Genomic DNA, 27,144 nt, shown 5'->3' with positions numbered 1-27,144 from the left:
CAATGCACTGTATTCTTACATACCATTTTGAAGGGTATGCAGCCTGAGGAACATGTAGAAAGATGTCTTTTCTTTCACCATTTGCCTATCAGTTTTGTTCTGACCTTATTCTCACCTCTTGTTTCCCACAGATAAGAATGGAAGTAGCCTTACATGCTGATTCTCCCTACATTGCTAGAGATAAAAAGAGCTTTCGGATGTACAGTACAGTGCAGCATTCACTGTCATTATCCCTGTAGTGGGCTACAAACATACTACTTCTAAAGCCCTCCCAGGTAGGAAGATTGTCCCTGAAACAGAATGACAAGTGGTTTATAACCTCTTTTGCATTGAATCCTCATATTATCAGTGGAGTTATTTTAGCAATGTGGCAGTGTATACTGTGCGTGTACATTACAGAAATGTTAATTCTCTTATTATAAAATGTTTCAGTGGTGTAATTTACTTTTCATATATTAAATTTTAGAATACAGATTGGAGGAATGGGGGGTTTTGCCTTTAAAAAGTCGACTGCTTCACTGCAAAGGAATAAAGATTGTGTATGTCATTGTAAAATAGGATGAACTTACACAACTAAGTAGGATGTGTTTCCTTTTAGTCGCATAATAAGGGTTATTTTACAGAGTATTGTGGATATGTCTGAGAGTTAATCAAAGCTATTTTGTATGTATGCTATCAGAAATATGATTTAGTAATTCCAATTATACCCTATAATGATATATTAGCCACAATAAACATCAGAATGATAAAATTTGGTTGGTTATATTTGACATTCAAATGTAGATGTTAAGCCTGTGTTCAAACTTATTTAGTGTTACTGCTACTTATTTACTGTATATGAGGTATCAACAGTATACAAACAAGATGGGAAAAAATATAGAAATGATTGGTGTGGGCCTGCATTAGGTTGTCTGGAATCTGAGCTTTAATTTGAAAATCAAGTATGAGAGTGAATACAACTCATTGGGCGTTACACATCATAGAAATGGTTGGGGTTGGAAAGGACCTTAAGATCATCTAGTTCCATGCCCCCTGCCTTGGACAGGGATGCCTCACCATAGACCATGTCACCCAACCTGGCCTTGAACACTGCCAGGGATGGAGCATTTACCACTTCTTTGGGCAACCTGTTGCAGTGCCTCACCACCCTCACAGTAAAGAATTTCCTTATATCTAACCTGAACTTCCCCTGTTCAAGTTTGAACCCATTACCCTTTGTCCTTTCGCTACAGTCCCTGATGAAGAGTCCCTCTCCAGCACCCTTATAGGCCCCCTTCACATACTGGAAGGCTGCTATGAGGTCTCCACGCAGCCTGCTCTTCTCCAGGCTGAACAGCCCCAACTTTCTCAGCCTGTCTTCATATGGGAGGTGCTCCAGCCCCCTGATAATCCTCTCAAATTTAAGATACGCATTTAGACATTAAAATACTGGAGAGATGTAAAGTAAAACTCATGTTTAGATATGTAAACCACTGTTGTCAGATCTAAGATTTGTAATAGTAACTTTAAGCCTGTGTTCTTCAGACAGTATATGTGAGTAGTCTTCTATGGCTTATTGACAGTTAACTCAAGGCTTGGTTTTCATTTTCCTTTTCTACATGCCAGTAGAAAAAATAAGACTCTGTGGAGTGTATTTTTTTTACATACTTGTGTTTATAAATGTACCCCTCGTTAATCTCATTTGTCAGTTTTATCAGTGTGTCAGGAATCCACCTATACGTATAACAATGTAAAATCCTCACTTGTTCTCCATCATTTCATAGCTACATCATTTACTGTTGATATTAACCATTTGTCTCAGTCGCATGCTTTGTAATGCAGGCTTCCTTTTCTTTTTCTGACTCTGAAAATGTGAGTTGAATGTGTACTTCTGGAGAGCTTTTTCCAGAGTTTTCAGACGGTCTAAGTGCTGAGCTTTGAACTGTCCTATTCATTTTGATTTTAACAAAATGATAAAATGACAGTTTAACTTCTAATAGTGCCACTTTTGAATACCTGAGCTGTTGAATGGGTATTTCTACTTAAACACATAATTCCTGATGAACTCTGTTTCTGCGACTAACTGGAAAAACAAAAAGAGAATGTTTATGGGTTTGCAGGTTGAAGTATCATTAAATGTGCTTTGATTTCTGTGAGCAATTTGCACATGGGTTGGGAACATTTTCTTTGTATGTAAAAACATTTCACACTTGTCTAGGTGCATTATGGGATGTTTATTGTTCTTTGAAGCATGTAGTAGGGCCGCTGGTAATGTAACCGTGGTCTGATCTCTTATGATAATTTTGTTTTGGGAATGTAGTAATATTTACACAACTGGAGTCCTGAATCTTAGCCATGTATTTATCTCATGGTACTGGATATTAATTTCTTTTTCATTTTTTCTTTTTAGTTCTTTCACACTTGTAGGTAAAAGGGTGGAAAATCTCACTTAGGAACAAGTTTAGTGATTCAAGACCTGGAGAAATTATAGAATCCCGGGAGGACTTTTGGATGATTCATCTCTTCATCTCTTCATAGTAAGACGACAATAGTAATTACATATTTGCTAAGGCATGTAATGGAATAATCTAGCAATATTGATCTCTAGTAACTTTCATGAAAGATATGATTGCTTTGGCTAATAGGCATTTTTTGATATGAATTTACTAATATAAATTAACATATAAATACTGGAAAAACAAAAAGACATGACAGTAAATGTAGGATAAATCCCAGCAATACTGATAGTTTCATTATAAGACAGTGACAGAGGTATTAGTAACAAAAATAATACAGAAAGCAGTATTTTTATTGCTAATAACTCAGTTCTTAAAATGCTCTGAGCCAGCATATTTGTTTTTATGGCCATGTCATGTGTCACCTGGATTTCCAATCTGATTTCATGTGACACCAAATGCAACAGGTACTTGGGATTATAGTAGTGCAACATGACTGTAGGAGCATACAGCCAGAAAAAGAAAGTCATTAGGGACACCACTAATTAAACCCGAAAATGTAGATTTATAGAGCTGTTTTCCAACCTGTTCCTGATAGACTGGCCACTGAGAACATCTGAAATAGTCATGCTTTTTCCCTTCCCCCAAAGTTCCATGAGACTATATATCCCAAGTAGTTACTGCTCTACATCTTATAATCTTGGTTGTCAATAATGAGTTAGTTTTAAGAGATTTCATGTCACAAAGTATAGTTGCTCGTGGCTCACAGAGGAAACAGTCCCCTGAAAATAATAAGCCAAAGACACATTCGTTCAGCAACTTCAGTGAATAACTGAGGTCTGAGCTATGACCTGGTCTGAAAATGGAGAACTTCATAACTGCACCCGCAGGGACTGGATTGAAACCTGAGGGTTTTGTAGCCCAAAAGATTACGTAGCACTCAAACACCTTGCATTGGTGAGATTTGTTATTTATTCTTTTCTTTTTGTTTTTAAATATGCAGCTCTTGTATTCTGATTGTGTACAGACATGAAAATTTAATTACAGATGTGACTTCTAGACGTAAAAAATCTAATTACAGATGTGACTTCATATTTATTCTCTTTTTATGATGAACTTGAAAGATGTCATTTCCAAATGAAGTCCTGTGTCCTTTATCAACAGCTCTGGTAAACACCATCTTATTTACACCTAGGCAGAGGAGGTCTGCTTTTCCAGGAAGTATATGAATCTCAGGTGGTAGGGGAGAGAGTAGAACTTTCCTCAAGACCATATATCTGGTTTTGAGAGTAAACTTCATTTAGGGTCAGAAATAAGACCAACGCATGTTTCCTATGCTTTGTCTATTAAGATCTAACACTTCCTACAGCACAATCAAGAGATTTTTAGCCCTGGTAAGTTAATATGGTCTGCATCTCTATGTTTATACTTGTGTTTCTGATCCTGATTATACCTTTTGTAACAGACCAATCTCAAGTGAATTTGGTTTAAATAAAATTTCATAGGCAGTTGGGTGGGGAACTGTGGGTGACTGCTGTTAGTGCTGAATTGATGGAAAGACTGCATATTCTCAGCTCTAGTGACTGGATATATACACAAACCATGGGAAAAATTTCAGTCAGCACTCAGAGTCCATAATAAAACAAATCTTTAATTCAAAGTTATTACTACTTGTTTTGACTAGAAGGGGTTAGCTTGGGTTTTTTTCCTCATTACTTATACTGTAAGATTTTCCTGTGGCATTTGATACTAATATAATGTCACAATAAAACATCTGGTTTATATTACCTGAGTGCAATGATTCAAATAGTTAAGTAATTGTTAACATGCAGTTTCCTACTGTTATCCTGTGTATTTTCAGTACATTACAAATAAGATCTGCCTGCTTTTTCTTGAAAAGTGTTACTGGTAGTTCAGTTTTCCTATCCCACAGGAAGTATTGAAAGCCACAGTTGCCATTCTTTCCTAGCATTTAGTCGTTTCTTCCTCCTAAAATTATCTTTAAAATTCTACATGGGGTTTTCCCTTTGATTTTTAGTAAAATTTTCTTTTAAAAGTGGTTTGTTTTCAGAAAAAATGCTAACATAAATAGAAGTATTACAACTATAAATTACTGTGTTTGTGAGAAGTTGTACTGTTATATTGATATTATTTCTGTCCATAGCTCTTGCTATTCCACACAATCTGATGTTTTTACACCTCCTTCTCACCTCCTGTTAAGAGAAGCTTTGCTGCTGTTCTGATAAGTATTCACAGATTTACTTTTTTCTATAATTCTCCACAGATATATATATATACTGGAATAATATTCTAGTTGTCCTTACTGAATTTTTTGTCAAATGAGGGTTCAAACAAAAGACTCTTCACCAGACTCATGGTTTGCTGCTAAATATTTGATACACCCCTATCAGCAAAATGTTTATCTGTTGTTAAATATTAATGTTTCCTGTTGTTATCTCCCTAGTTCTCATTCATAAAATTTCATGTTTTCACCTGGTTGAAGATTTTTAGAGAAAATTGGAGGTGGGTTATAAAAAATAAATAAAAATGAAGGGGACTAGATTATTTCCAGTGGGCACGGGAAGAATTAGTCCCTCTGCAAATGAAACATTTTATCAATATCCCATACAGGCATTTGAAGCATCCAGTAGAAAACTGAAGAAGTTTTATAATAAACATTACCATTTTATTACATTTCTGTTAACTCCCATAAAGCTGTAAAGATCTGTGTTTGTTTTGAGGTATTTGCTTTTCTTTTTTCAGACAGTGAAGTAAAGTATTATTAGTTTATTTTCGTAGTCTCGATGAAGCCAAGAGGGAAGAGCAAGATTTTGTATATGGCTAGATTTTTGTTATGGTTTTCTGAAGGTGGAAAATTAATTGATGATAGTGTAGGGCAAGAGAAGAAAGGTCTATTTACATTTTTGGATGCGTGAACAGTCAGTCATCATGTAGTATCCAGCACTCACAGGACGAATATTTCAGAGAAAACCTGAAGTTCAATATACTTTCACAGTTAGTTCATCATGAGCTGCAGATACATTTATAAAGCAAGATAAATACAGGTAAATATATTTTTAAATAGCCAAACCAGGTCACATTATTGGTCAAATTATTAGAAATAATTTTCAAGGAAAACTCAAGAAACTACAAATATTCATGTAGCAGCCTGCTTAATCATTCAACATTAAATAGATGCACACTACAAACATTATCATTGTCATTCTTAGCATGTGAAGATTTGGATCATTCTGATGTATCAGCTTGAATTAGATCAGCCAGACAATTAATAGTTGACTGTGTAGATCATTTTTATACTTGCATAAAGAGTTTGAGAAAAATTACTGACTATATAGAACTGAGATGGCGTGGAAAGTAAAAAGGCAAATGAGAACCAACAGCAACTTGTTTGCACTTGCAGTATGATATAGCAACAGAAGAGAAAGCTTGAACAGTATTGGGACATCTACCCAAAGACATGAAGGAAGATAAGGTTATAGCTTCCTTCTACATAATTACCTTAGAGATATTCGAAACAAAAAGAGAAGAAAAAGTCTTAATATCTTAACTGTAAAATCTTATCATTTGGAAAGCTCTTTCCAATGTGTTTCACATAAGCTTGAGATTTGTAACTGATCTTACAACATATTTTGGAAGGAAAATTGCTGCGTCAAAATTGGATGCATATAATGCCTATGGTCAGTATAGTTTCAACTTTCATGATTCTGATTGTCCTTTTATGACTTTAACATACATGAGAAGATAGACTCTAGTTAGTTAAAAAGAAACAAAAAATGGTAATTCTGCTTTAAATTTAAAATTTGATCCCCAATGTGTCCCTGTATGAAAGACCAAGTTGGACACTGAAGCAGGAATAATTGTCTGTATGAATGTAGGATAGGGAGTAGCTCACTAAGTGGATCTATAGAAAAAAATTGGCATTGTATTGGATCACAAAGTGAATGAGTCAAAAAATATCATATCACTGTAGAAGACAGCTGTCTTCAATTTCATTTTAAAGGTTTGACTGTACCTCCATGAGAAAAGAAGCAGAACTGCAGGAACTCTTAATGTCAGAGCCATCATTATTTTCCCCAAAACATGCAACTGAGGTATTTTTTCCCAGTCATTTTACTAACCTCCTCCTGAGTAAATAGCACACTCTTTATGTAAGTATATGTACATGTATGTGGAAAAGTGGACAAAATAGATATGGCCAAGTTTCAGTTCTGCTTTGCTGCTGTTTTAATGTTCTTGAGCTGAGACAAGTTATTTCTGTATACTGGACAATGTACAGTCTTTTAACTAAAGCCATGTTTTACTGCACAGGTTTCCTTGACGCCACTAGCAGCTCTTAAGATGAATTGAAATACTATGTATTACTAATGTTCAATATAAGATATAATATGTTATTTTCTCTAGAAAACATAAAAAGAAATTCTGATTTTTTTCAGATGTATCTGAACAATGTGGGATTATTGTGAAGAAATTTCAGGCTTTTACAAATCTGTTGTCGCTTGGGTTTCTTTGTGGGTTGTTGTTCTTTTAATCACAGTTCAGATTGCTAGCTATAGTGTTTGGTGCCAAAGTTCTGGAACATGTCCTCAATCTGTGCCGAGGTAACTATGACTTCCTGAAACGCCTTCCTGTCCCATTGCTCCTGTACATCATTTCCTTTCTGGAGCTTGAAGATATTGCCAGGCTTTCTCAAGTTTCAAGCAGATTTGAAATGGTAAAAAAAAATTAAAAATGAAAATTAAAAAAATTATGTAAATTATTTTTGAATTGTTAGCTCTTCTGTGCAGCATGTTGGTTTTGACTCGTGTTAAATATAATAGTCAATATGTCTGCTTTACTTAAAGTTTGAGGCAATAAATTGATCATCTGCATACAAACAAGTGAATGGGTGCAATAAAAATTAGATCTTACAAAGGCAGTTAGAGACACTGTGCTTATCCTGCAAAATTTTGTTGCATATAATAAACACAATGATCCAGATAGTTCCGTTGTAACCCATGGTTGGGTGTTATACACTGCTTCCAGGATTAAGTATTTTAGATGTAAACTCTATGCTTTGCATTATGATTTGTATTACTGTAATGTCTAGAAACTTCAACCACAGACCAAGATCCCCTTATGCTAGACTCATTAACAAACAAAAAAATCATTGCTCCTGGAGAGCTTGTGTTTTAAGTCTTTGACAAAAGACAGGAACACAAGGAAAGAGATTTTTTCAGGAGTTTTTAGACCTCACAGCGAGGAACTGTAAGAAGCACAGAGGCTGATTGGAGCGAAGGGTAGCCTCTCAGTGCTGAATGAGGGGTGACAAACCAGGAGGGATGGCCAGGAAGTCCCAGGAGAATGAGGGCCAGTCTGTTGATGCAAAAACAGAAAACTCATAGGATTACCTTAGGCTGTTGGAAAGCTCGTCTATTCCAGCTTCCTAGTCTGTGCAGGGTCAGGTAATTGGAGGCATGAAAAGATAGTATGTTCAAAGCTGTGACCTAGGAAGCTTATTTCTGTGGGTCTGAATACCTCAGTATTGCATTTTCTGTCCCACTCAGAGCCTGACAAACGGCTGGTGCAGTAACTCAGGTAGGGGGAGAAAAGGGTTTTAACTTATGAAAATAGGAAGAGAAGCATATTAAAGAGAAAAATAACTTGATTTTTATCCCCAGGGCTGCTGTAGGAGCCTAGAATGAAGCCTGTCAAGTTATTGGTTGTATGGTTACTGAAAATGTAAGTAGTGGTGAGACCTCAGGAGGAAGATTAAAACAGGTTTAGTCATCCTCAGTCAGATCTGACAGGTAGATACTCTCTGAAAGACTTCAGAGAGACAGATTAACTTGTTATTTTGGAGAACAGGACGTGTTCTGGTACAGAGTACATCTCCAAATTGTATCTGGATGAGATTACTCACAGGGTTTGTATTATTTTGAGGCCATGTGGACCAAGAGTTCAAGAAAAGTTCTGTGGAAGACTGCTGACAGTTCAAGAGGACATGGCTATACTGTTCCTGTGGCATGCCTATAAAGACATTGCAGATGCTTTAGCAAGAGTGAGTTCAAGTGAGCACAGTAAATAGGAGATGGTGCAAAGAAAGCCCAGGAGAAAATGGTGAAATAGTAAAATAGAGCATGTTGTGAATTTAGAGATGAAGGGCAGATAGAAGCAGATAAATTTGCTGAGTTCTGGGGTTTATTTCAGTTTGAAGATAAACCAGTTGATATTGTGACTGGGAAACAAGTGATAGAGGATGAGAGAATAAAAACAACTAAAGGAGAGGAAAAGAATGAATAGGAGGAGGTCAGGAAATGATTTATTAGTGTATTTGAAAGCAGTCTGTCATTTGCAGAGTGCAAACTGAGTAGGATGAGGTACTGAAATAACCTATTGCAACTGGTAATGCCATATTCTCTTTCTCTCATTTCAGCAGTATTTTTAAGGAATTAAAAATTTGCCCCAATACTGTAAGTTTTCATTTCCAGATTAATTGACATGTAGGCTGGAATGCTGCTTTCTGCAGAGTTATAGCATATTCAGATTTTCCAATAGGGAAAAATAGAACAGTCTCTGCACTCAGGACTGAAAAGGCGAGTGAGAGGCTCCATTCGTACATCCCGTGCAGTGCGCCCCTCGTAGGCTGAACTCCATTTGTTACCCAAAGCATGGCACTTCTCTGACTGTGTAGTTCTGAACGTAAAGGCTGCTTTCCAGAGTATTCTGATGCTTTCAATATCTATTTCAGAGTACTTTAAATTGTCTTAAGTGCTGTTTTTAAGGGTTATAGAAGAAGCTCCATCTCAGAAGAAAGTACAGAAGTCCTAATGTGGACACCACCGTTCGAGCACTGCTTGAGCTTTCCAAACATTTTTCCAGCGAACTGCTCTCCTGCGGTGTGTCCCAACACAAGCTCGGGGTGGGGTTCGTTCAGTTCGTTTCGTACCAAGTCTTCAGCTAGCCAGGACAGGCAAAACGCCGGCTCTGCCCGAGCTTGGGATGCGCTCCCGCCAGAGGGAGCAGGACGCCCAGCGCACGGCCAGAGTTCTCATTGCTATTGCGCAATTGAGAAGCCGCTGACCGGGAGAGAAAGCCGCAGTAAGGACAGAGATCATAGCTTTTTCTCTCTGTATTTTTTTAACAGAGCACTGTATTTGGAAATACAGATCGATGATACTAAACCGCAGTCTCTGCTATTTTTGACTTAATAATGTCCATTTTTCATAGGAGCAGCAGGATGGTGAGAGACAGAGAGCAAGCAGAAATATAACAAAAACTTTAAAAATGCATATATTATCATTTCAGGACTTCTACAGCAATCTTTCCCCAATAATCCCTGCTTTTCCTTTGCTAAAGTATGCTAGCATGTTGTGTGTGCCTGCAGTCTGATCACTCTCCCAATACAAGAACAATAAAAATAGAACCACACATACTGTGATACAGCTTTGCTGTAGTTAAGTGAATACAGCGGTTTAAGGTATCTAGCTACATCAGCAGTATGGAACAGAAGTTATACCGGGACTTTTACTTTTCTCTTTCTGTTACTGCTTGTGACAGACATACCAGCCACTTGCATTGCAGTAATCCAGTACAACTCCCTGCAATTACACATTTAGAAAAGTGGAATGTTTGGGGAAAGAATTAATGTTATTAGGCTCTGGTGTAACCTAAAATAGAGATAATATACAATGACACAGTATCTTCCTAATTATTTTTAATGATGGTTCTGTCACCCAACAAATTGCATGAATTTTTCTTCCTGTTTATAATGTAGTATTTGCATCTGATTGTGTTTATGGAGTCATTCTGAAAGAGGGAGGCATCTCCCAAGAAACAGTCTTAATCCTATATTGCTTCAGAAAGCTTCCTAGAATTGCATTTCCAGCATAAGTCCAAAGGCAATTTGCTGCTTTTACTTACCTTGAAAACAGATTCTTGATTGTGATGTGATTTCTACATCCTGACAAGTTCTTTTTCAAAATCATACACAGCTTCATTGATTCTGTGGGGCTGTATGACTTACATACAAGGAGAGTATGAGGCATTACAGCTGCTTTTAGTGTGTCAGATACCACACGAGAAGAGACTTCTCAGATTTTCCACAGAAGAACATGCAGTATCTTGTGCTGGCAAAACTTCCACTGATGTCATTGTGAGTTTTAACTAATGCTGCATCTTTCAAGATGGGCGGGCAGTTTGCACTGCAAGTGACCTTCATACAAGGCACCTGTGTTGTCTAAACACATTTTGTGTAGTGAAATCATCAGCAATGAGTAAACCCCTCAGTAATAATTTTAAGCCTCTACTTTTAAGCCAAATAATGATTGTAAGTCTCTACTTTCTCTTACTAGAGATTTGTAACAGTAATGTGCTCTGGGAAGATACTGTGGGGAACTTGTGTAGCACAATTACACCTGAAATGAAAGAACTTGCACAGGAAATGGCCTGGAATCGATTCTTCACAGTCTTCAGCTACAGCTGCAGGTTTGAAGGAGGAGGCAGAAACAAAACAGAACAAAAACTGAGTAAAGACCCAAGTATTAAAAACAGTGATTGCAGTATTTGGATATATTAGTGTAATAGTCAAAGAGTGTATTACATTTACAATTTTTTAATGTCAGTTATTAAACTTGAATTTTATAAACTGATTAAAAACTATGAATACGGGGTTCTTAAATGATTGTTCCTTTATAAAGTAGTATTTTAATCCTTTGAAGATATTTGCGAATTTATATTAAGAATATTTTGTTCTACAACTATATACCAATATTCTTGAAGCATTTGGTGACTGTAGATCCTTAGATAGAAGAAACGGTTAAGTATATTCTTTCCTCTTTGTGACTCTTTCCTTTTAGGACAATGACATAAATATCATGATGTGCATAAAATACTGTATTCATAAAATTTCTGTTCTGTTTAATAAAACACTGTAAAATGTAATTTTGCTTTAGAGAGATGATTTTAAGAACTACAGTATGTAAGCAGAGCTACTAAACAACACACCCTCTTTTCTCACTTTCTGTCAATTTACCAGAAAAGAATTTTTTCTTAGCTTGTGCTCTCATAACAGATATAGGCAGTTTCAGGTTAGGAAACTAGAACCCATGTAGTCAGTATGGACTGACTGAATATTAGTTTTAAATCCTAATTTAACTCACTTTTGACAGGCTACCTTCCCTTTTCCTTGATCAACCACGTATCCGTCCCTTTCGCTAGAAGAAATAAGAATAATAATTTTGCAGGAGAATCTTCATTTTTAAGCTTAAAAAGAATGAACTTAATTAGTAAAACGAACAGAAAGTGAAATTTTGGGTAATGTAAGTTTATTCCATTATATGGCCCAGTAAGGACTTCTATAGGAAGTTATATTGCAGATATCATAAGTGAACAACATATTATGCATTACAGTAATATGCAAATAAAGTTAATTTTGACAAAAGACAAAGTGAAGATCTAAGTGTAAAGGGTACATATCTTTCAGAAAGGAAATGGAGGGAAATCATCAATATATATTACACCAATAAAAGATAGCTCAGTTAGTTAGAATAAGCCAGCAGCAGCATTCACACCAAGAAGACATATAAACCTGTAACAAAAGAACTGATGTGAAAGTGTAGTTTACCTGACTGTTTCCTCCAACAAAAAGGCTGATTTTAAGACATTGCTACCTGTGTGTTCACACCATGTGTTGCAGTTTGCTGCCAACTCAGTTGTTTTAACATAAGTTTTAAAGGCCATACATAACTCTCCTGTATGATTGAACTGATCTAAATCTTAAAGTAGTTCAGGGGGTTCTTAAGGTTTTATTTTTCAATTCGGCTCATTTCAGTGATCTATTTTAAAGTATGACCCTGCCAACAGTTGTAGAAGTGTGAAACTATGAAGCTGGTGAATTGCAATATAGAACAATACAAAGTATGGTTCAGAACTTTTTGTTAACCAGCCTTGCAGTTATGAAGAAGATCTCTATAATGATACCATTGCATTCTGAACTGTTTCCCAGTATTTGTTCAATATCATTGAATAGTATCAATTGCTTTTAAAGAATTCCAGCAGCATATATCAGTGTTAAACTATGAACCTGATTTGTCTCAATAAACTTTCAAAAATGCTAGCAGGAAAAAAACCTACAGTGACCTTTATTTGATCGGAAAGTTAACTTCAGACTCACCTCTCAAAGCTGGAAAAAGTGTGTCCTGCATCACCATACAAAGCATTCTGCATTGATTACCAGGTATTTCATGTTAAAAAAAGTAATTTGAATATTTTAAATGGTCTTTAGCTCTGCCATGCTCTGCATTATCTGATTTTCTAGTGAATAAACATCTCAAATGTGACCAGTCTTAGACAGTTCATGGTGTGCATTATGACATTATAACAGGTTTTGGTATTAATTTTATTGCAACAAAATTTAGTGTGCTGTAGTCCTGTTCTTTCTAAAAGTATATTTGGACAATTTTGCTTAACTCTGTTTCTCTAGTAGTTTACTTGGCAAGTCCCATGGAGGGAGTCACTTGCAATGTTACAAAGTTCTGCAATACCTCTAATTTGGTAAAGCAACCAGAAACTTCCAACTGTTTCTGGAAACATTTTCCAATCTGTGAATAACAGTAATAATTTCCATATGTTGCCTGTTTCTGCTTTTATGTTTTCCTTCAGCAGCATTGTCACAGCATTTATAATGCAGCTTATGTATTGAGGATGGCTACTTCATCATGCAGTTAATAAATTAAAAATCCTTGAAGAAGAGAGTAATTTCAGAAAAAATGTAAGTACTTTCCTTCAGTTTTGCATCACAGAAATAGTAACTTCTGTACACTGAATTAATTGAATTATTGTACTAGCATTTCAACACTACCTGACTAGCCAGGTAAGAAATACAATCATTTTCTCATACTCAGTAACTAATCTTTTATCAGACAGAATACATAGTAAGAAGAGCTCTTATAAATCGTTCATATCCTGATCAAATTCTCATGTAAGACCAGTGTAAATCAGGAGTAACTGCACTGCAGTCAATGAAGTTTCACCGATGTGTAGTGGTGAGTAGTAAAAAGAGAACCAAGGGTACAGGCTTCTAGCATTGTTTCAAGTTTAAAAGACTAGCAGGGTGCTTTTAATTACTTATTTGTTAGTTCTTAAAGTAAAAGATCTTAACTCATTTAAAAAACACATTTCTAATAATTTATTAGCATTATGGTGCACATTTGCTTTTCTCTTATGTATAGCTCAATGTGGTTGGTTCTGTACGAAAAACAGCTTCATAATGTCATACAATAGAAACATGAAAACAAAGAAAATTCTGTAAAAAAACTTCTGGAATTTGTTCTATACTTGTGCTTCTTCCGTAGATTTTTCCCTTGGTTGTTTCTTTTGAATACAAGGTTGTATAAGTAAAAATACTATTCCCACCATGTATAGCAAGCCAGATATGTAAAAAGAATAATCATATTTCTGTGTGATGTCATAGATCCAACCTGCAAAGTAAGGACAAAACATGTTTGTAACAAAGCTTGACAACAAGGTATGTTGCATGGGAAGACATGAAAAATACTGCACATTTCTTTCATGACATTTCAGTCAAATCTATACGAGGGTTTTGTGGAAAAAAAGACGTGGCAACTGTCTCCTCCTTTAGATGCTACAAATGGAAATGTATTCACAAAATCTCCTGTTCATACATCAGAACCCCAGACCAGTGCAAAGCTTATCCCCTTATTTAAGTGTCATGGAAGATTTAAAATGGCACTCTATCTATGTGCCATCCTAAGAAGCCAAGCAAGCCTTCTCTCTAAAACTGTACATTTTTCAAACAAGTTGCCACAAGTCTGACTTTAAAATAGACATTTTGGAATCCCAAACCAATCAATTCTTCCACAATGCTACTGGTTTTGTAAAATGCCCAGTACTGCCGTTCAAGTGCTGTGCCTTGTGCAAGCAAACACATTCCCAATAGCTTTCTCAAAGACTCACATACCGATAAAAGACTTTTCAAGAGATACAATTTCAGTACTGCAATGACTCTCATTCCAACCTTAATTCCTCTGCAAAAATATATTAAAGTTACTTCAGAAAGGTTTGAGAGCCCAAAATAGCAAAATTCCCTCATGTCATGCTGACTGCACTGCAATGTAACCTCAAGTTCAGAAGATTTTTTTTACAACAACTAATTTGCTTCATTACTAATGGCCAAATACAAAAACATGTTCAGCACAGCCTAAGAAGTGCTGAAATAATATATGGTAGAAAAAGTGCTGCTTTTTAAAGGGGAATGAATGAGCTTTCTTATAAATCACATCAGTTCACTCAAAGGTGGAGAGAAAAGGCGAGAGCGTTCTCGCTTTTCTTGGTTGCTTGTGCTGCTAATAGCTTCAGTTCAGCCTCATGCCGTCCCTGATTGACCACAGCCATTACTCACAAGGTTTCTTACTGCTTTCTTCTGATTTGCATCTCTCTAAAAGATAGCTGAAGTCTGGCTATAGTGTTATCAATCAGTACCTGCATCTCTTTTGTCCTTCTCCGCCTCTTTCTATGAGAAAATTTAAGAATGTTTGTTTAAACCTAAGAAACTTAAGGGACAACATACATACACTTCTACCTTCTGCTGTGGATGGCAATAAAGAGATTATGAGCAGTGCAGTCCCCAAAGTAGATATTTCTGGATGAAGGAAGGCAAAGCTAAAAGTTAGTTAAATCGACACATCCATTGGCAGCTTAGAGTGGTGACACCCAAACACACTTTATAGTTCTTAGGGGTATTACTATGGTACAGACACCTGCCTACCCTGAAAACTATTTGTCATTTTTTCATCTAGATAGAGGCATGAGTATGTATAGTGCCTACACTGCACAAAACACATTAAAATAGGTTAAACCGTTCTCATTTTAAAAAAGGTGTATGATAATACTTTAAGGAAACATGACATTAAAAACATAGATTTAGTAGATTTGGGGTTATTTGCAAGGATTGTGATTTGTATTATGTGAATAGTGAGATGGTACCCAGCAGATGGGACCTGTACATCTGCACAATGTAAACCTGGATGGTACTGTCCATTCTGGAGCAGCTGTAATTCTGTTAACTACACATGCTCATAACATATGAAATCTTAATAATATAACGAGTCACACGGTTATTATACAAACATCTGTTGGTCAGCAATCTGAACTTCTTACCTGCAAAGGGTGGTCCAAACAATGCAGATATTCCATTGGCACAAATGATGATGCCATAAGCATTTGCAAGATGTTTAGTTCCAACTAAATCTTCAGTCACAACAGGCATTAGAGAAAAATAGCCACTAGAGAATCCTATTAGAGCACAAACCACAGCCAGGCTAACGTATGTTTGCATTAGTGGCAAAGTAAGAATGCAAGTGACCAGGGTAAAGTTAGCCACGAGGAAGACATTCCATGTGCTGATGCACGGGAGATCAGAGATGATTCCAAGGATAACTTTACCAAAAATATGAACAATGGCTATAATGGATGTCAAAGGAAACATATTGTTCTGACTAGACAAGTTATACTGCTTGACTATTTCTGGAAGATGAATAAAAGGAATGACAAAGCTGCTATAGGCAAACAAAGCCCAAATAATAAAGGCCACAAATACTCTATTGGTAAACAGTGATGCAGCTCCAAAGTAGCTGGAGTACCATATTGCAAAGCCCTTCCTGACTGCAACTGTCAGTTGGCTCACTGTCTTAAGAATGCGCAGTCCATACATGTTCCTTCCATCTCTGGATTTACCTCCAGATTCTATGTGCTGAACACCGTCAAGCACATCTTCATTTGTTGCCTCTTCTTTTTTTTCTGGTTCTTCACTGAGGACTCCATTAGATTTTACAGTCTCTGCAGAATGGGACAGAGCTTTTGCCTGATTATCTTCACTGTTACTTCTCACAGCATATTTTTCACTAACCATGTCTTTGGGAGAGAGTGGTCTCATAAGCGCTCCGCAGACGCAAAGGTTCAGGGAAATAGCACCCTGGATAAACATGGCGTTCCTCCACCCAAACTCGATGCAGAGGTACTTCAGTAAGGCAGTCATTAGGAAAGCTCCAAACCCTGTTCCTGTGGTACTGAGTCCTTGTGCAAGTGCTCTTCTCTTCTGAAAATACTGCCCTACCATGACCACTGCAGGCAGATAAACCATGCCACTTCCAAGGCCTATGGAAATAAAACCCAGAATTAATCTGAACCTTTTTGCCAACAAGATAAAAAGCAGTGAAAAACACATCAATTTTATCCCTAACTTGTGCTCAAGCACAGTAGTGAAAGCAAGAATAAATATTCAATTCTCATGTTAGCTTTCATTTCCCTCTTACAGTATTTTCCAAAATTTGCAATGCTCATTCCAGTGAGAACATAATACTGCTATTTAGCTGCTGGAAAAACTTAAACAGATGGAAAATAAAGCCTTTACCTCAGTTCAGCATTACACCACTGGAAAGTCCCGAACATCCCACAATAAGTCAGGGACAGTTAATGTGGGGACAAACAAACAAACCCTATTTTGAAGTATCTATACTTGTAATACCTGCATCCGGCTGTATCAGCAACCAGAAACTGCTTAGTGGGCCCGTCCTGTCGCTTTTGCACAAGTTCACCAGCAATGAAGATCCAGACTGACTTTTTGTTGTTGCTTTGTAACTGTGGAGCCACAGTGACTGTGAGGTATGTTTCCGGAGTAGGCACAGGGGGGTTAGCCCAGTGCTGGGACCTTGGGTGGCTTCTGGGTTTCTCTCTGGGCACTCCAGGGAAGTCCAGGCAGGGCCACACAGTAGCTACACAGGCATATTCTTAAAAGACAGATCTCTGTGTAGAAAATCCCTCACTTGTAGTTTTAAAACAGGGTATTAATAGTACTCATTTCAAGCAGAAAGTGTTGAGAGTTGTGCAAATACATCATTAAAGGTAACAGTTGCCCAGTTTTTCTCAAAGCAAATTCCTGACAGAGAGGATTAGGACTGGAAGAGGTGCATGCAGAAGATGCTTCCAAATTCACTGTGATCATAATTTAGAAGAGTGGTTTGGGTTTGAAAGTTTTCCTAAAATAGCTGATAACATAGCTGTGTGCAGCTATATTGGAGAAAGAGCAGTTATACCAGCAAAGCCTGGAAAAACCCACCTCAACATCACAGCAGCGTACCACGGTCAGAGTTGACCTGTTTTGCCTGTTAGAAGTATGTACTTCTTTGCTAGGCAAATGCAGGATCAGGTTGAAATGAGACATTTTTTAATTATCTTTTCATTCTGTGGACTACAAAGCAAAACACAGTCCTACTCCATGCAAAGGCATGTCCCCTCCACAGGTAAATACAGGGCCACAGGCCTCCCCACTCCTTTTCCTCACAGGTTTGTGGCCCTTCATTGTGATGGCAGCAGCATGGCCGGCTCTCGTCTCCCTGCCTGGCCCCATGCAGAGCCTCGGGGGCATTTTGCCCCTTAGCCCACAGGGACTCCCTGCTGCCAGGGGCTACAGCACCCGCCCCGGGGCTCCCCAGGAAGGGTGAGGGGGAAGAAGGTTCCTCTGCCTTGCTGCTGCTGCTGGGAGGAGAGCCCGTGGAGCTGGATGAAGCTGTTGACCAGGAGGTGAGCGGACAAGGCTCTGAGGAGCTGGGGTGGGGAAACATGCTGAGGTGAGGGGCGCTTTGGGGATGTTAGCTGAAGCAGCAGGATGGCTGTAGTCAGGGAGACAAAGTGGGGATCACAGGGACATACTGCGTGAGGGCATCTGGCACAGTGCGTCACCACCAGGGAGAACAGGAGCCATGAGTAAGCCCACAAGTAATGGAGGCCCAGAAGTAACCGCAGTAGGAGGCGGCCACCATAAGTGAACAGCAGCCTTACATCTGGCGGCCAGGAGAACATGAAAGACACTTCCCTGAGGTGGTGGTGGGTGAGGTGACCGTGAGCAAGGGGATAGGAGTGAGTGGACAGGGACTGAGGCAATGAGTGAGTGAGGAGATCGTGAGTGCAGGGACGGTGAGTGAGGGGATGGCAAGAGAGGACGTGGTGAATGGAGGTCTCATGGAGCTGGAAGAAACGTCTCAGGCATCTCTACACTGTTTTTTTTCCTGCAGCAGCATCTCACTTCTACACCTCATGTAAAAATTTGCCTCCACTTCTTTCTGAAAATGCGGTTTTCACCCCTCTTTAAATTCACTGTATAACCTCTGCCTTTTTGTCTGATATTTTGTGTATGATCCTTCTGAAAAGCAGCAAGGGCTGAGAAAAAGAGTGCGTAGATTCCTGTCTGCTTGATAATATTCAATATATATGGAAACAGAAATTCCAGAAAGGGCAGAACCCTGCCTGTCATTATTGCTCTTTGCTCAGGAATTTACATTACTGAAATCTCTGGTATGGTGGTATGAGGAGTCATCACAACAATCCTTGCTAGTTTCACTTTTTTTTTCCATCCAGAGAGCTTGATAAAAACTATGTAAAGGAATTCTGCAGATACCTATGAAATTCTATGAAAGCATACTCTGAGGGAATGGAGGGTACTGAAGCTATCATAGTACTGTAAACAATTTGGGTTTTTTCATAATGCATCTGTGTGTCACATACAACATAGATACCATGCTTCATTTACAAACGTAACTGGCCATGTTATCCATGGAGTGAATAGTATTTCAAAGCCCCTTAAATTGCTCTGTGTTGCTCAGATAATAATTAAAGACCAAATTTTGTATTTCTTACTTGGATCACCTTAACATTTTTCTTTTCTAATAGCAGTATCACTTTCCAGAAATGAACAATGAATAAAATGGTGCTTTAAGTAGATAATACTGGGTTCTTCTACATAATTTTCTTAAAGTAACTAAATTTTTTCACAAGAAGCCACATTTTGATAGAAACTGAGCATTCAGGCATGAAGTATCTGCTGGTTTTCAAGAAAGATGCCAAAACACCCGTGCCTCTTCATAACTTGATTAGGCTCTTAGACATGTCAAAAGGTTTTCTAGAGAGCTAATTCCAATAAAAATGACAAAATATTACTTGTTTCAGTCATTCTGATTGTAAAAAATGTAACAAAATTAGTTGCTATTTCTTAGTGGTTGTTGATATAATCCAAATAGCCTTTATTAAAAGCTATGTATGAAATAAAGTCTGGGAAAATCACTTGTGGGAGAGGGGGAATAGAGAAAACTGGGATTATAGAAAACTTTTTAGGGTAAAATACAGTTGCCACTTTCAGGACAGTTGGTATGCACGGACTCTACCCCTCCATCGTTCCTTAGGCAACGCAAACTGCTATCCTAATGGAACAATGGAGGTTAGAGCAGAGTGGTGACACTGCAGCCAGGCTCTGTTGTACTCCCCGCAGACCTGGGAATTTGATGGTACCGTACAGCTGATAAGCCACACAGCAGCTGTCAAATGGGAAATATAAGAGAAGATGTCCCTGGCTGAGCCAGCAACTGTGGTGAAATCACTGCCCTTAGGAAAACCCTGCTTATTATAATCTCATTATAATACTAACACACACCTCCATCCCAAAGTTACCTGCCTCCAAGGTACGCCCACTTTATGCACTTCGCATTTTTAATCAGCTATATATTTAAGTGAGAAGTGAGAGAATGTCACACCAATCAATAATAAAAGAATGTATGACTAGAGTCATTCAAGCTCCACCTAAACATAAAGAAACACTATAAAAGTAAGTTGAGAATGGGGGAGAAGTTAGGGAAGACTCTCACAGAACTACTGAGATCAGTCAACGGGCTGAACCTGTCTTCTCCCCCATAGGGACACCTATTGGGTAAGATTTACACTTTATGCGCACTGCATACTGTCATTGGAGATTAGAGCTTGTCTGTCTATTGCTTTAAATACATTTTTGCAGTCACATATTACCACCAGCAATCCACAAACCTTAATTTGTCATGATTTTATATTAATAAACAGTGTCATTCCATAAACTGTCAGTGTTAGTCCTTTGTGGGTGCCAGCAGTCACCAGCAGCAGGTAACACATTCAGATAAAGTGGGCAGAGCCACTGAGGGGTCCCCCTGATGCTGTAGGTGCATTTCCCTGAACAAGTCAGTCAAATCTCCCTCCAATCCCTCAGGACCGTTTGGTGAAGAGTCCCTGTAACACGATGCTGACTGGTTGGGAACAAGGGTCTCAGCATACTGGGGCACTGATCAACAGATCGAATACTAGGAGTCAAGAAAATCTCTACCTTTCACATGACATATAGTCACATGCATTGTCCTAACTGAGGATAAGACAGGGTTAATTTTCTTCATAGTAGCTCATATGGTGCTATGTTTTGGATTTGTGACCCAAACACTGATGATCACACAGGCGTGTGTTAGGTGTTTCTGGACAGTGCTTAGACAGCATCAAGGCCTTTTCTGTTTCTCACACGCCCTGCCAGTGAGTTTTCTGGGGGTACACAAGAAGCTGGGAGGGGACACAGCTGGGACAGCTGACCCCAACTGACCAAAGGGACATCCCATACCAGATGGTGTCATGCTCAGCAGTAACATGGGGAAAGGAGGAGGAAGGGAGGACATTCAGAGTTGTGGTGTTTCTCTTCTCAAGTAACAGCTAGACACATTGAAGCCCTGCTTTACTGGAAATGGCTAAACATCTGCCTGCTGACAGGAAGTGGTGAATGAATTCCTTGGTTTGCTTTGCTTGTGCATGCTGCTTTTGCTTTACCTAGTATTATTTATTTACTATTTATTATTATTTATTCATTATTATGAGAGTTGGGATTAGATATTCTTAAGGTCCTTTCCAACCCTAATTACTCTATGATTCTATAATTCTATGATTAAATTGTCTTTATCTGACTTTCACCCTTCTGAATCTCTCCCCCACCCCACTGCAGGAGAGTGAGCGAGCAGCTCTGTGAGGCTTAGCTGCCCACCAGCAGTAACCCACAACGCCCTTTAAAATGGGTTTTGAAGCAGTACATAGTTAGCATAATCTGGTATTTTATCAGTGTGGAGCAACTCCTGTAGAAAACATTTGCAGTTTCTTCCTGTGACAAAGAGAAGAGTTAGGTAGACATATAATTCAACAGTGCTTTAACATCTTCAAATTCCACTTGTTAGAGTTTGGGTTACATTATATCTTCTAATTAAAAATTACCTCTAATATATTTGCTTGGAAGAAACTGATAAAAATACCATCTTTACATCACAGATTTAAATGACAGCAGAAGTCACTGGGCCTAAACCAGTGAGAAAATAATAAGTTTTCTGAAAAATTAACAGTCTGCAAAGAGTGTGAAAGAAAAGTTGGACTAACTTTACAGTGTAACTTCCCTCCTTATGCACCCAGATAACCTTCAGAGGAAGGAAAAAATGATTGAAAGTGTTTTCAAACATTAGTTCAGCTCTTACCGGCTGTCACTCCAAATGTGAGGAAGAGGTAGTGCACATCTGAGGCATAGGCACTCAGTATCCAACCTAGGGCATTCAGTATCCCCCCAGTTATAGCTGTCTTGCGGCACCCACACATGCTGATGAATAAACCAATGAAAGGGCCTGTTAAAAAACATGGGAAAATGTTATAATTATTTAATTCTCTACACTGTTTAATAATTTTTTTCACACAGACTCACAATGTTTTAAACAAAATGTTAAACATCAGGCTGCTCATGCAATCCGTTTTATTTTCCTTATTACTGTTTAAAATGGTGGAAAGAAAAATTCAACCAACCAACCAAATACTTAGCAAATACACTCAGGACCTAAAATCACAGTTGTCCTACAAAGAAGGGAAGACAGAGGTATGTATATACATGTATGCACAAACATACCCCTCCAGGTATTATTTTGGGTTGATCCACCCATAACTTAAAAGATAATTTTTAGTTTAGCTGCCAAACTGAAATACAAACTGTCCAAACTCAGTATCTTCTCCTCTCAGATAATAGCACAGGGAGGACCACAACCTTCATAGATCATCTTGTTTCTTAATTCTAGTGAGACCTTGAAGTCACAGCCATCCTTTCCTGCCCATGCTGCCTCCTGGAGTAATTGTCTTCTCTATCATCTTCCCTGTTGTTCCCTTCCTCCCCCTAACTTGTAAAAATTGTCCCATTGACATTAAAAAGGCAACTTGGGCAGCTCTGCAAATAAAATGGAAAACTGTAAGAAGACACTTGAGGGATGAGTGGCAAAGATATTCTAAAAATCTTACACAGTTTTGAAATAAATTAGGCTGGAACATACCTACTATAAGTGTAATGCCCATGCTGAGGGAACTAACCCATGCTGTTAAGCCACGACTTTGATTAAACTCTTCAAGCCATTCCATGTTGAGTATTCCAAGGGCCATTTGGGACCCCATGATAAGTATGTGCACAAGGAAAGAGGAAAGTACAATCATCCAAGCCCATCCTCCATCGATGTTTGGATTAGGCTTAATTGGCTTACTTCCAACTTTTGAGTCCTCTCCAAAATCATATCCAATATCCTCTCGACTAGCATACATTTTCTCCAAGGTATTCTGAAACAAATGCAGTAAATACCCTCAAAATACATATAAAATGCTCAGATTTTGTCATCTGGTTATAGTGAATAGCATAAATCACTACCATATTTCACCATTGTGGTTTAGTGCAGTTGTAAAGCGAATACTGGGTTTTTATTGAGCAAATGTAAAATGCTTAGAAAATTCTCTAATCAATGTTTTGGTTGGGTTTTGGTTTGGGGTTTTTTGTGTGTGTGTGTACCTTATTATCATGGCTATCTATGCAGGATTATTTACAGGATGACGGTAGGCTGCATTAGTTCCATTACAATATGCTTAACTTACTTTTAGATGGCTGAGAGCACTCACTCTTCATGGGTTGACAGGTCATGAAAAAGACTGATCTCTCTCTGTATATTCCTCTTCTGTATTACCTTCTGCTGTCCCAGTAAGATTCGTATTCAAGTTCATAAAGCTTGAGAAAAAAAAAAAGACAGGAAATCCTGAAGAGGCAGGTAGATGAAGTTACAAACTCTTTTCAGAGGAAACCAATTTTGAGTTGTATTTCTTCCTTAGTAGTGGAAGAACAACAGTGAAGACAGAGAAAGGTAAGATTTAAGGTTCTTGATTTTCAAAATGCTTTGCTTACATAAATTGCAACAAGGGGATTGCTACCACCTCTCTGGCAAGCTTTTTATTAGCGTCAGCTTGACAGTTTGCTATTATGCTTTCAGTTCCATAGCTTTAATCCATATAATCCTACTAAAAAACAATGAATTCTTCCAAATCAACGTCAATGCCTATGAGAATCAAACTGAGCGGCAGAGTTATGTGCATAGGTGGGTGTAGGATCAGGCCATAACAGCTTAATTTGATCACTTTGATTTCTTCCATTGTTACTTTAAGTGAAGAGTGCGACACAATGTGAAAATAATTCCAAAACCATTTTTAATTGATTAATAGGCAAGGTGCAGAACCCAGTCTTCCCTCCATCCAATTCTTGCTGCAACACATTGAAATTTTACCCAACTGTGGAGCACCAAATAGGTTTCCATGGAGACTAGAAATGCAACAATACAAATTACCAGAGATGGTGATTTTTTGTCTTCTTTTCTTCTGCAGAGAAATAAAAAGAGCCGTCGGCTTCACAACACTCAAAAGAGAGAAGAAAGTTGTCAAAAACTGACTGAAAAAGCTCCTTATCTGTTTTGTGAGCCCTCAGAAGATATGGCTAGCTCCTCACTATTGAAAACTGGCAGTGAATGGAGCAACTCAGACTCTGTACTAACTGAAAATGTGGGCTGTTCTCTTTAAATATATGCATATATTTTGCTTCTCAAGTTATTACCTTTCCAAACCATTCTACTTTTTTCTTACTGTTAGATAAACATACAAAGAAGGCCTTGAAGTATTTCATACTAACACATCGATGGAGTTGATTGGTCAAAGCTACTGTTTCTTTCACAGAAAACAATGAAAACCTGCCAATGTGTGTAACCTCTCCAGACTGGCTGCTGGGTAAGTTACCTTTGTAGTTAAGTGGCACGTATCTCTTACAGTACACATGTAACTAAAGACAGTTTGAACATGTAGGTTCCTCCAAGAGCTGACTGGTTTGCCTCATACTGTGGATTGAAGCTAAAATACGTTGTATTCCTGGTATGAAATTTTCACAGATGGATACTATTTTCAGACTAAGCTGTCAATAGTCTTAACTCGGCTATGGAAGGTATTGGTGACAGTGAGGAAGAACAACTGGGCACATTTAACATTTGCTGCATGAGCAGATAAGCTGGGACCAATTGTTGAGTCTACACCTCAGTACCAGTAGAAACACACACTGAAATGGCTTACTGGCTTTATCTTTCCAAATCAAGAGGCAGAGAAAAGGGGACTTGACTTATACTTAAACAACTTTAAGTTAAGAACAGAGGTCCTGCAGGGTGTTTGAGGCAGGAGAGGTAGCAGGGCAACAAGTCAGAGCCATGCGGTGGTGCAGGCTTTTTTTTTTGGACATGAGAGGACAGCCTGGGACAGCCTGAGTTAAAATCATACTTCATCCTTCCTCTGCTGTAGGTCTTAAAGACGACATCTCAACTCTTTCCTATTAGTGCACTTGGAGCTTGATCCCCCATTGATGTTATTTAAATGACTAGTTATGGAGGATTCAGCCAATTCACAAGACAGAGAAATACGAACTGCATAAAGGTGATAAAGATAATGAATAACCATGCTAATGGGAAAGAATGAAAAGTAGCAGAATGAAGGCAAATTTCAAGCTGTTGAACATGCTCTGTGCAAGATTAATGAAAATGTATGATGGATATTACAGTACATCTTAGATAATGGAAAACAAAATTATGTAACTGAAGATTCAGAGTCAGGATTAAATGAGGAGCCTCACTTTTCTCTTTTATGCTTTTGACTGGTTTTGTGCACACCTGAATACTAATACTGCATACAAAAGTTCTTTTTTAAACAGGAAATATATATATCTTTAATATATTTTAAATTATTTAAAGCAAAAATGATTGAGATGCAAAGATGTGGCACTTATCTTTGCAATCTTACCAACAGAACAGGCTTAGATTGAGTAGATGCAAGTTAATGTCAAGCTTGCATCAACCCCCACAAATCTTCAGAAAATGTATGTATTTTCCTTTTGAACTGGATTCCTGCTTATTACGACTTTTATGCTACTAACTTTCCACTAACGTCACAAGTTCAGAGTGACTACACTCAAAAGCAGGGGGCATCATCTCCAGTAACTGCTCAGGTTCTCGGGCTCTGGATGAAGCAAGGACTGTATGCCTGGATCCTCTCCCCACTATTGACTCATCACTCTGTGGCCCATCACACCTAGAAAAAATGCACTTTACCTGCCCTCAGCCTTCTTCCCACACCACAGTATTACAGTGCCAAGAACACAGCATCATGGAAAGCAGAGAAGCCCAAGGGACTCTTTGCAATTGTGAAATCCCAGAGAAACTGCAATGAAAACAACAGCAGCTGGTTTGTGAAGCCAGACACATTTCGCCAGTGAGCAAGGCGGTGAAGACCCACTTGCAGCAACAGTGGTTGAATAGAGCCCCTCTCTCAAGGGATTGTGTTTAAAGGCAGGGGAACCTGGATTCTTGTTTGGTCAGCTGGAGAAGGACTAGGGGTTGGGTGTATTTTTTCTTTTCAGAAAATCTTTTTATATTGTATGCACACGCAATATACAGAGCTCTTGCAAACTGGACCAAACATTAGTGGCCACCAAGATACTACATTTTTTTGAAACCCTGAGTCATGAGCTATTTTAGGGACAAATGCAGGTGCTGTAATACAACCAAAGTTAGCAGCAAAACACCCAAGTTCCCTGTAGCATCAGTGGAGCTATGGCTCTCTAGCTTGTATTTGAAGTGGATCATTGAAAAACACCTGATCTCGATGTAAAGTCCATATGATGAATAACAATTTACATATACTTGGTTGACCACTTCCAGTACCCGATTGCCTCAAGTATAGCATAAAATCATAGTTTAAAGGCACTTCCAATTGATAACTCATAAATGCGTTATAAATAGCAATGAGCTTTGCTTCACAGTATTCGCAGAAGACATGCCACACATAACCATTCGTCTTTTGAAGACATACAAAAAGAAAATAAAATTGTTAAAAACATAGTTTATTTTGGGTGTTGTAAGTGTTGGCAGTCTAACTGCAGCTTGCTAATACACCTAGCACTTCAGTTGTCAGTAGCTTCACTGGAGATGTGGATACTAGCAACTTCTGCAGATCAGAGCCCCAGCGTGTAACTCTGCATGCCCAGGAAGGAAGAGAAAACCAGAGAAATTAAATGCTTAAAACGCTAATCTAATTGTCAGGGTCACAAGTTTGCATGAAGTCGTCGGGATCTCCTTTTCCAGGTTCGGCTCCCCGGAGGCTGTGTCCCAGGCCCCACTCAGACCTCTCCGGGAGACCCCTCGGTGCTGCCCTGCCCCGGTGTTACCCACCAGCGGTGCCGCGTCCCCGGGGACAGCCCCAATAGGCTCACAGAGTAAATTTTTCTCCCCTTGGTGCCAAGGGAACAGGCAGCTTGCATCAGGCGCTGTACCTCTGTTCTGTAAACGGTGATAGGCTGTTACAGGAGCAGCCTCAAGGCAGGCGATGTACTTCCCCCACCTCCCACCCCGCAAGGTAATAAACGCGGGAGCTGTACATGTTACGCGCTCCCCACCACTCAAGTTTTAAGCTCATGCATGCAGAACGCTGCTCAGAC

General features: G+C 38.5%; 2 protein-coding genes across 2 annotated transcripts in view; one reads left to right on the top strand and one right to left on the bottom strand.

Annotated features, from left to right (window-relative positions):
* FBXO36 (F-box protein 36) overlaps window positions 1-10,964 on the top strand; it is a 19,577-nt gene extending 8,613 nt beyond the window's left edge. Inside the window, 5 exon segments of the mRNA XM_010024067.1 lie at window positions 2,407-2,516; window positions 3,439-3,484; window positions 6,991-7,167; window positions 10,789-10,894; window positions 10,897-10,964. Of these exon segments, the coding sequence (XP_010022369.1) occupies window positions 2,407-2,516; window positions 3,439-3,484; window positions 6,991-7,167; window positions 10,789-10,894; window positions 10,897-10,964 (507 nt within the window).
* Window positions 10,965-13,763: 2,799 nt separating this feature from the next.
* SLC16A14 (solute carrier family 16, member 14) lies at window positions 13,764-22,901 on the bottom strand. Its single transcript, XM_010024066.1, has 4 exons — window positions 22,640-22,901; window positions 21,806-21,949; window positions 15,612-16,607; window positions 13,764-13,912 (listed from the first exon to the last, which is right to left on the bottom strand). Exons 1-4 carry the CDS (start codon window positions 22,899-22,901, stop codon window positions 13,764-13,766), a joined length of 1,551 nt encoding a protein of 516 aa, XP_010022368.1.
* Window positions 22,902-27,144: the final 4,243 nt, after the last annotated feature.

This window comes from Nestor notabilis, unplaced genomic scaffold (genome assembly GCF_000696875.1).
Source record: "Nestor notabilis isolate BGI_N333 unplaced genomic scaffold, ASM69687v1 scaffold15801, whole genome shotgun sequence".
Taxonomy (NCBI): Eukaryota; Metazoa; Chordata; class Aves; order Psittaciformes; family Psittacidae; genus Nestor; species Nestor notabilis.
Note: the sequence above shows the minus strand (reverse complement) of the source record. Positions and strands in the feature narration are given on the sequence as shown.

Bases quoted from the DNA above. Each gene is read 5' to 3' on its own strand.
- SLC16A14 (XM_010024066.1), bottom strand. From the start codon at position 22,901: ATGTATGCTAGTCGAGAGGATATTGGATATGATTTTGGAGAGGACTCA. The intron at 16,608-21,805 runs GTAAGAGCTGAA...TTATTTCCATAG, and splicing joins CACATTTGGAGTGACAGCCG to GCCTTGGAAGTGGCATGGTT. The intron at 13,913-15,611 runs GTAAGAAGTTCA...CTTACTTTGCAG, and splicing joins GTTTGGACCACCCTTTGCAG to GTTGGATCTATGACATCACA.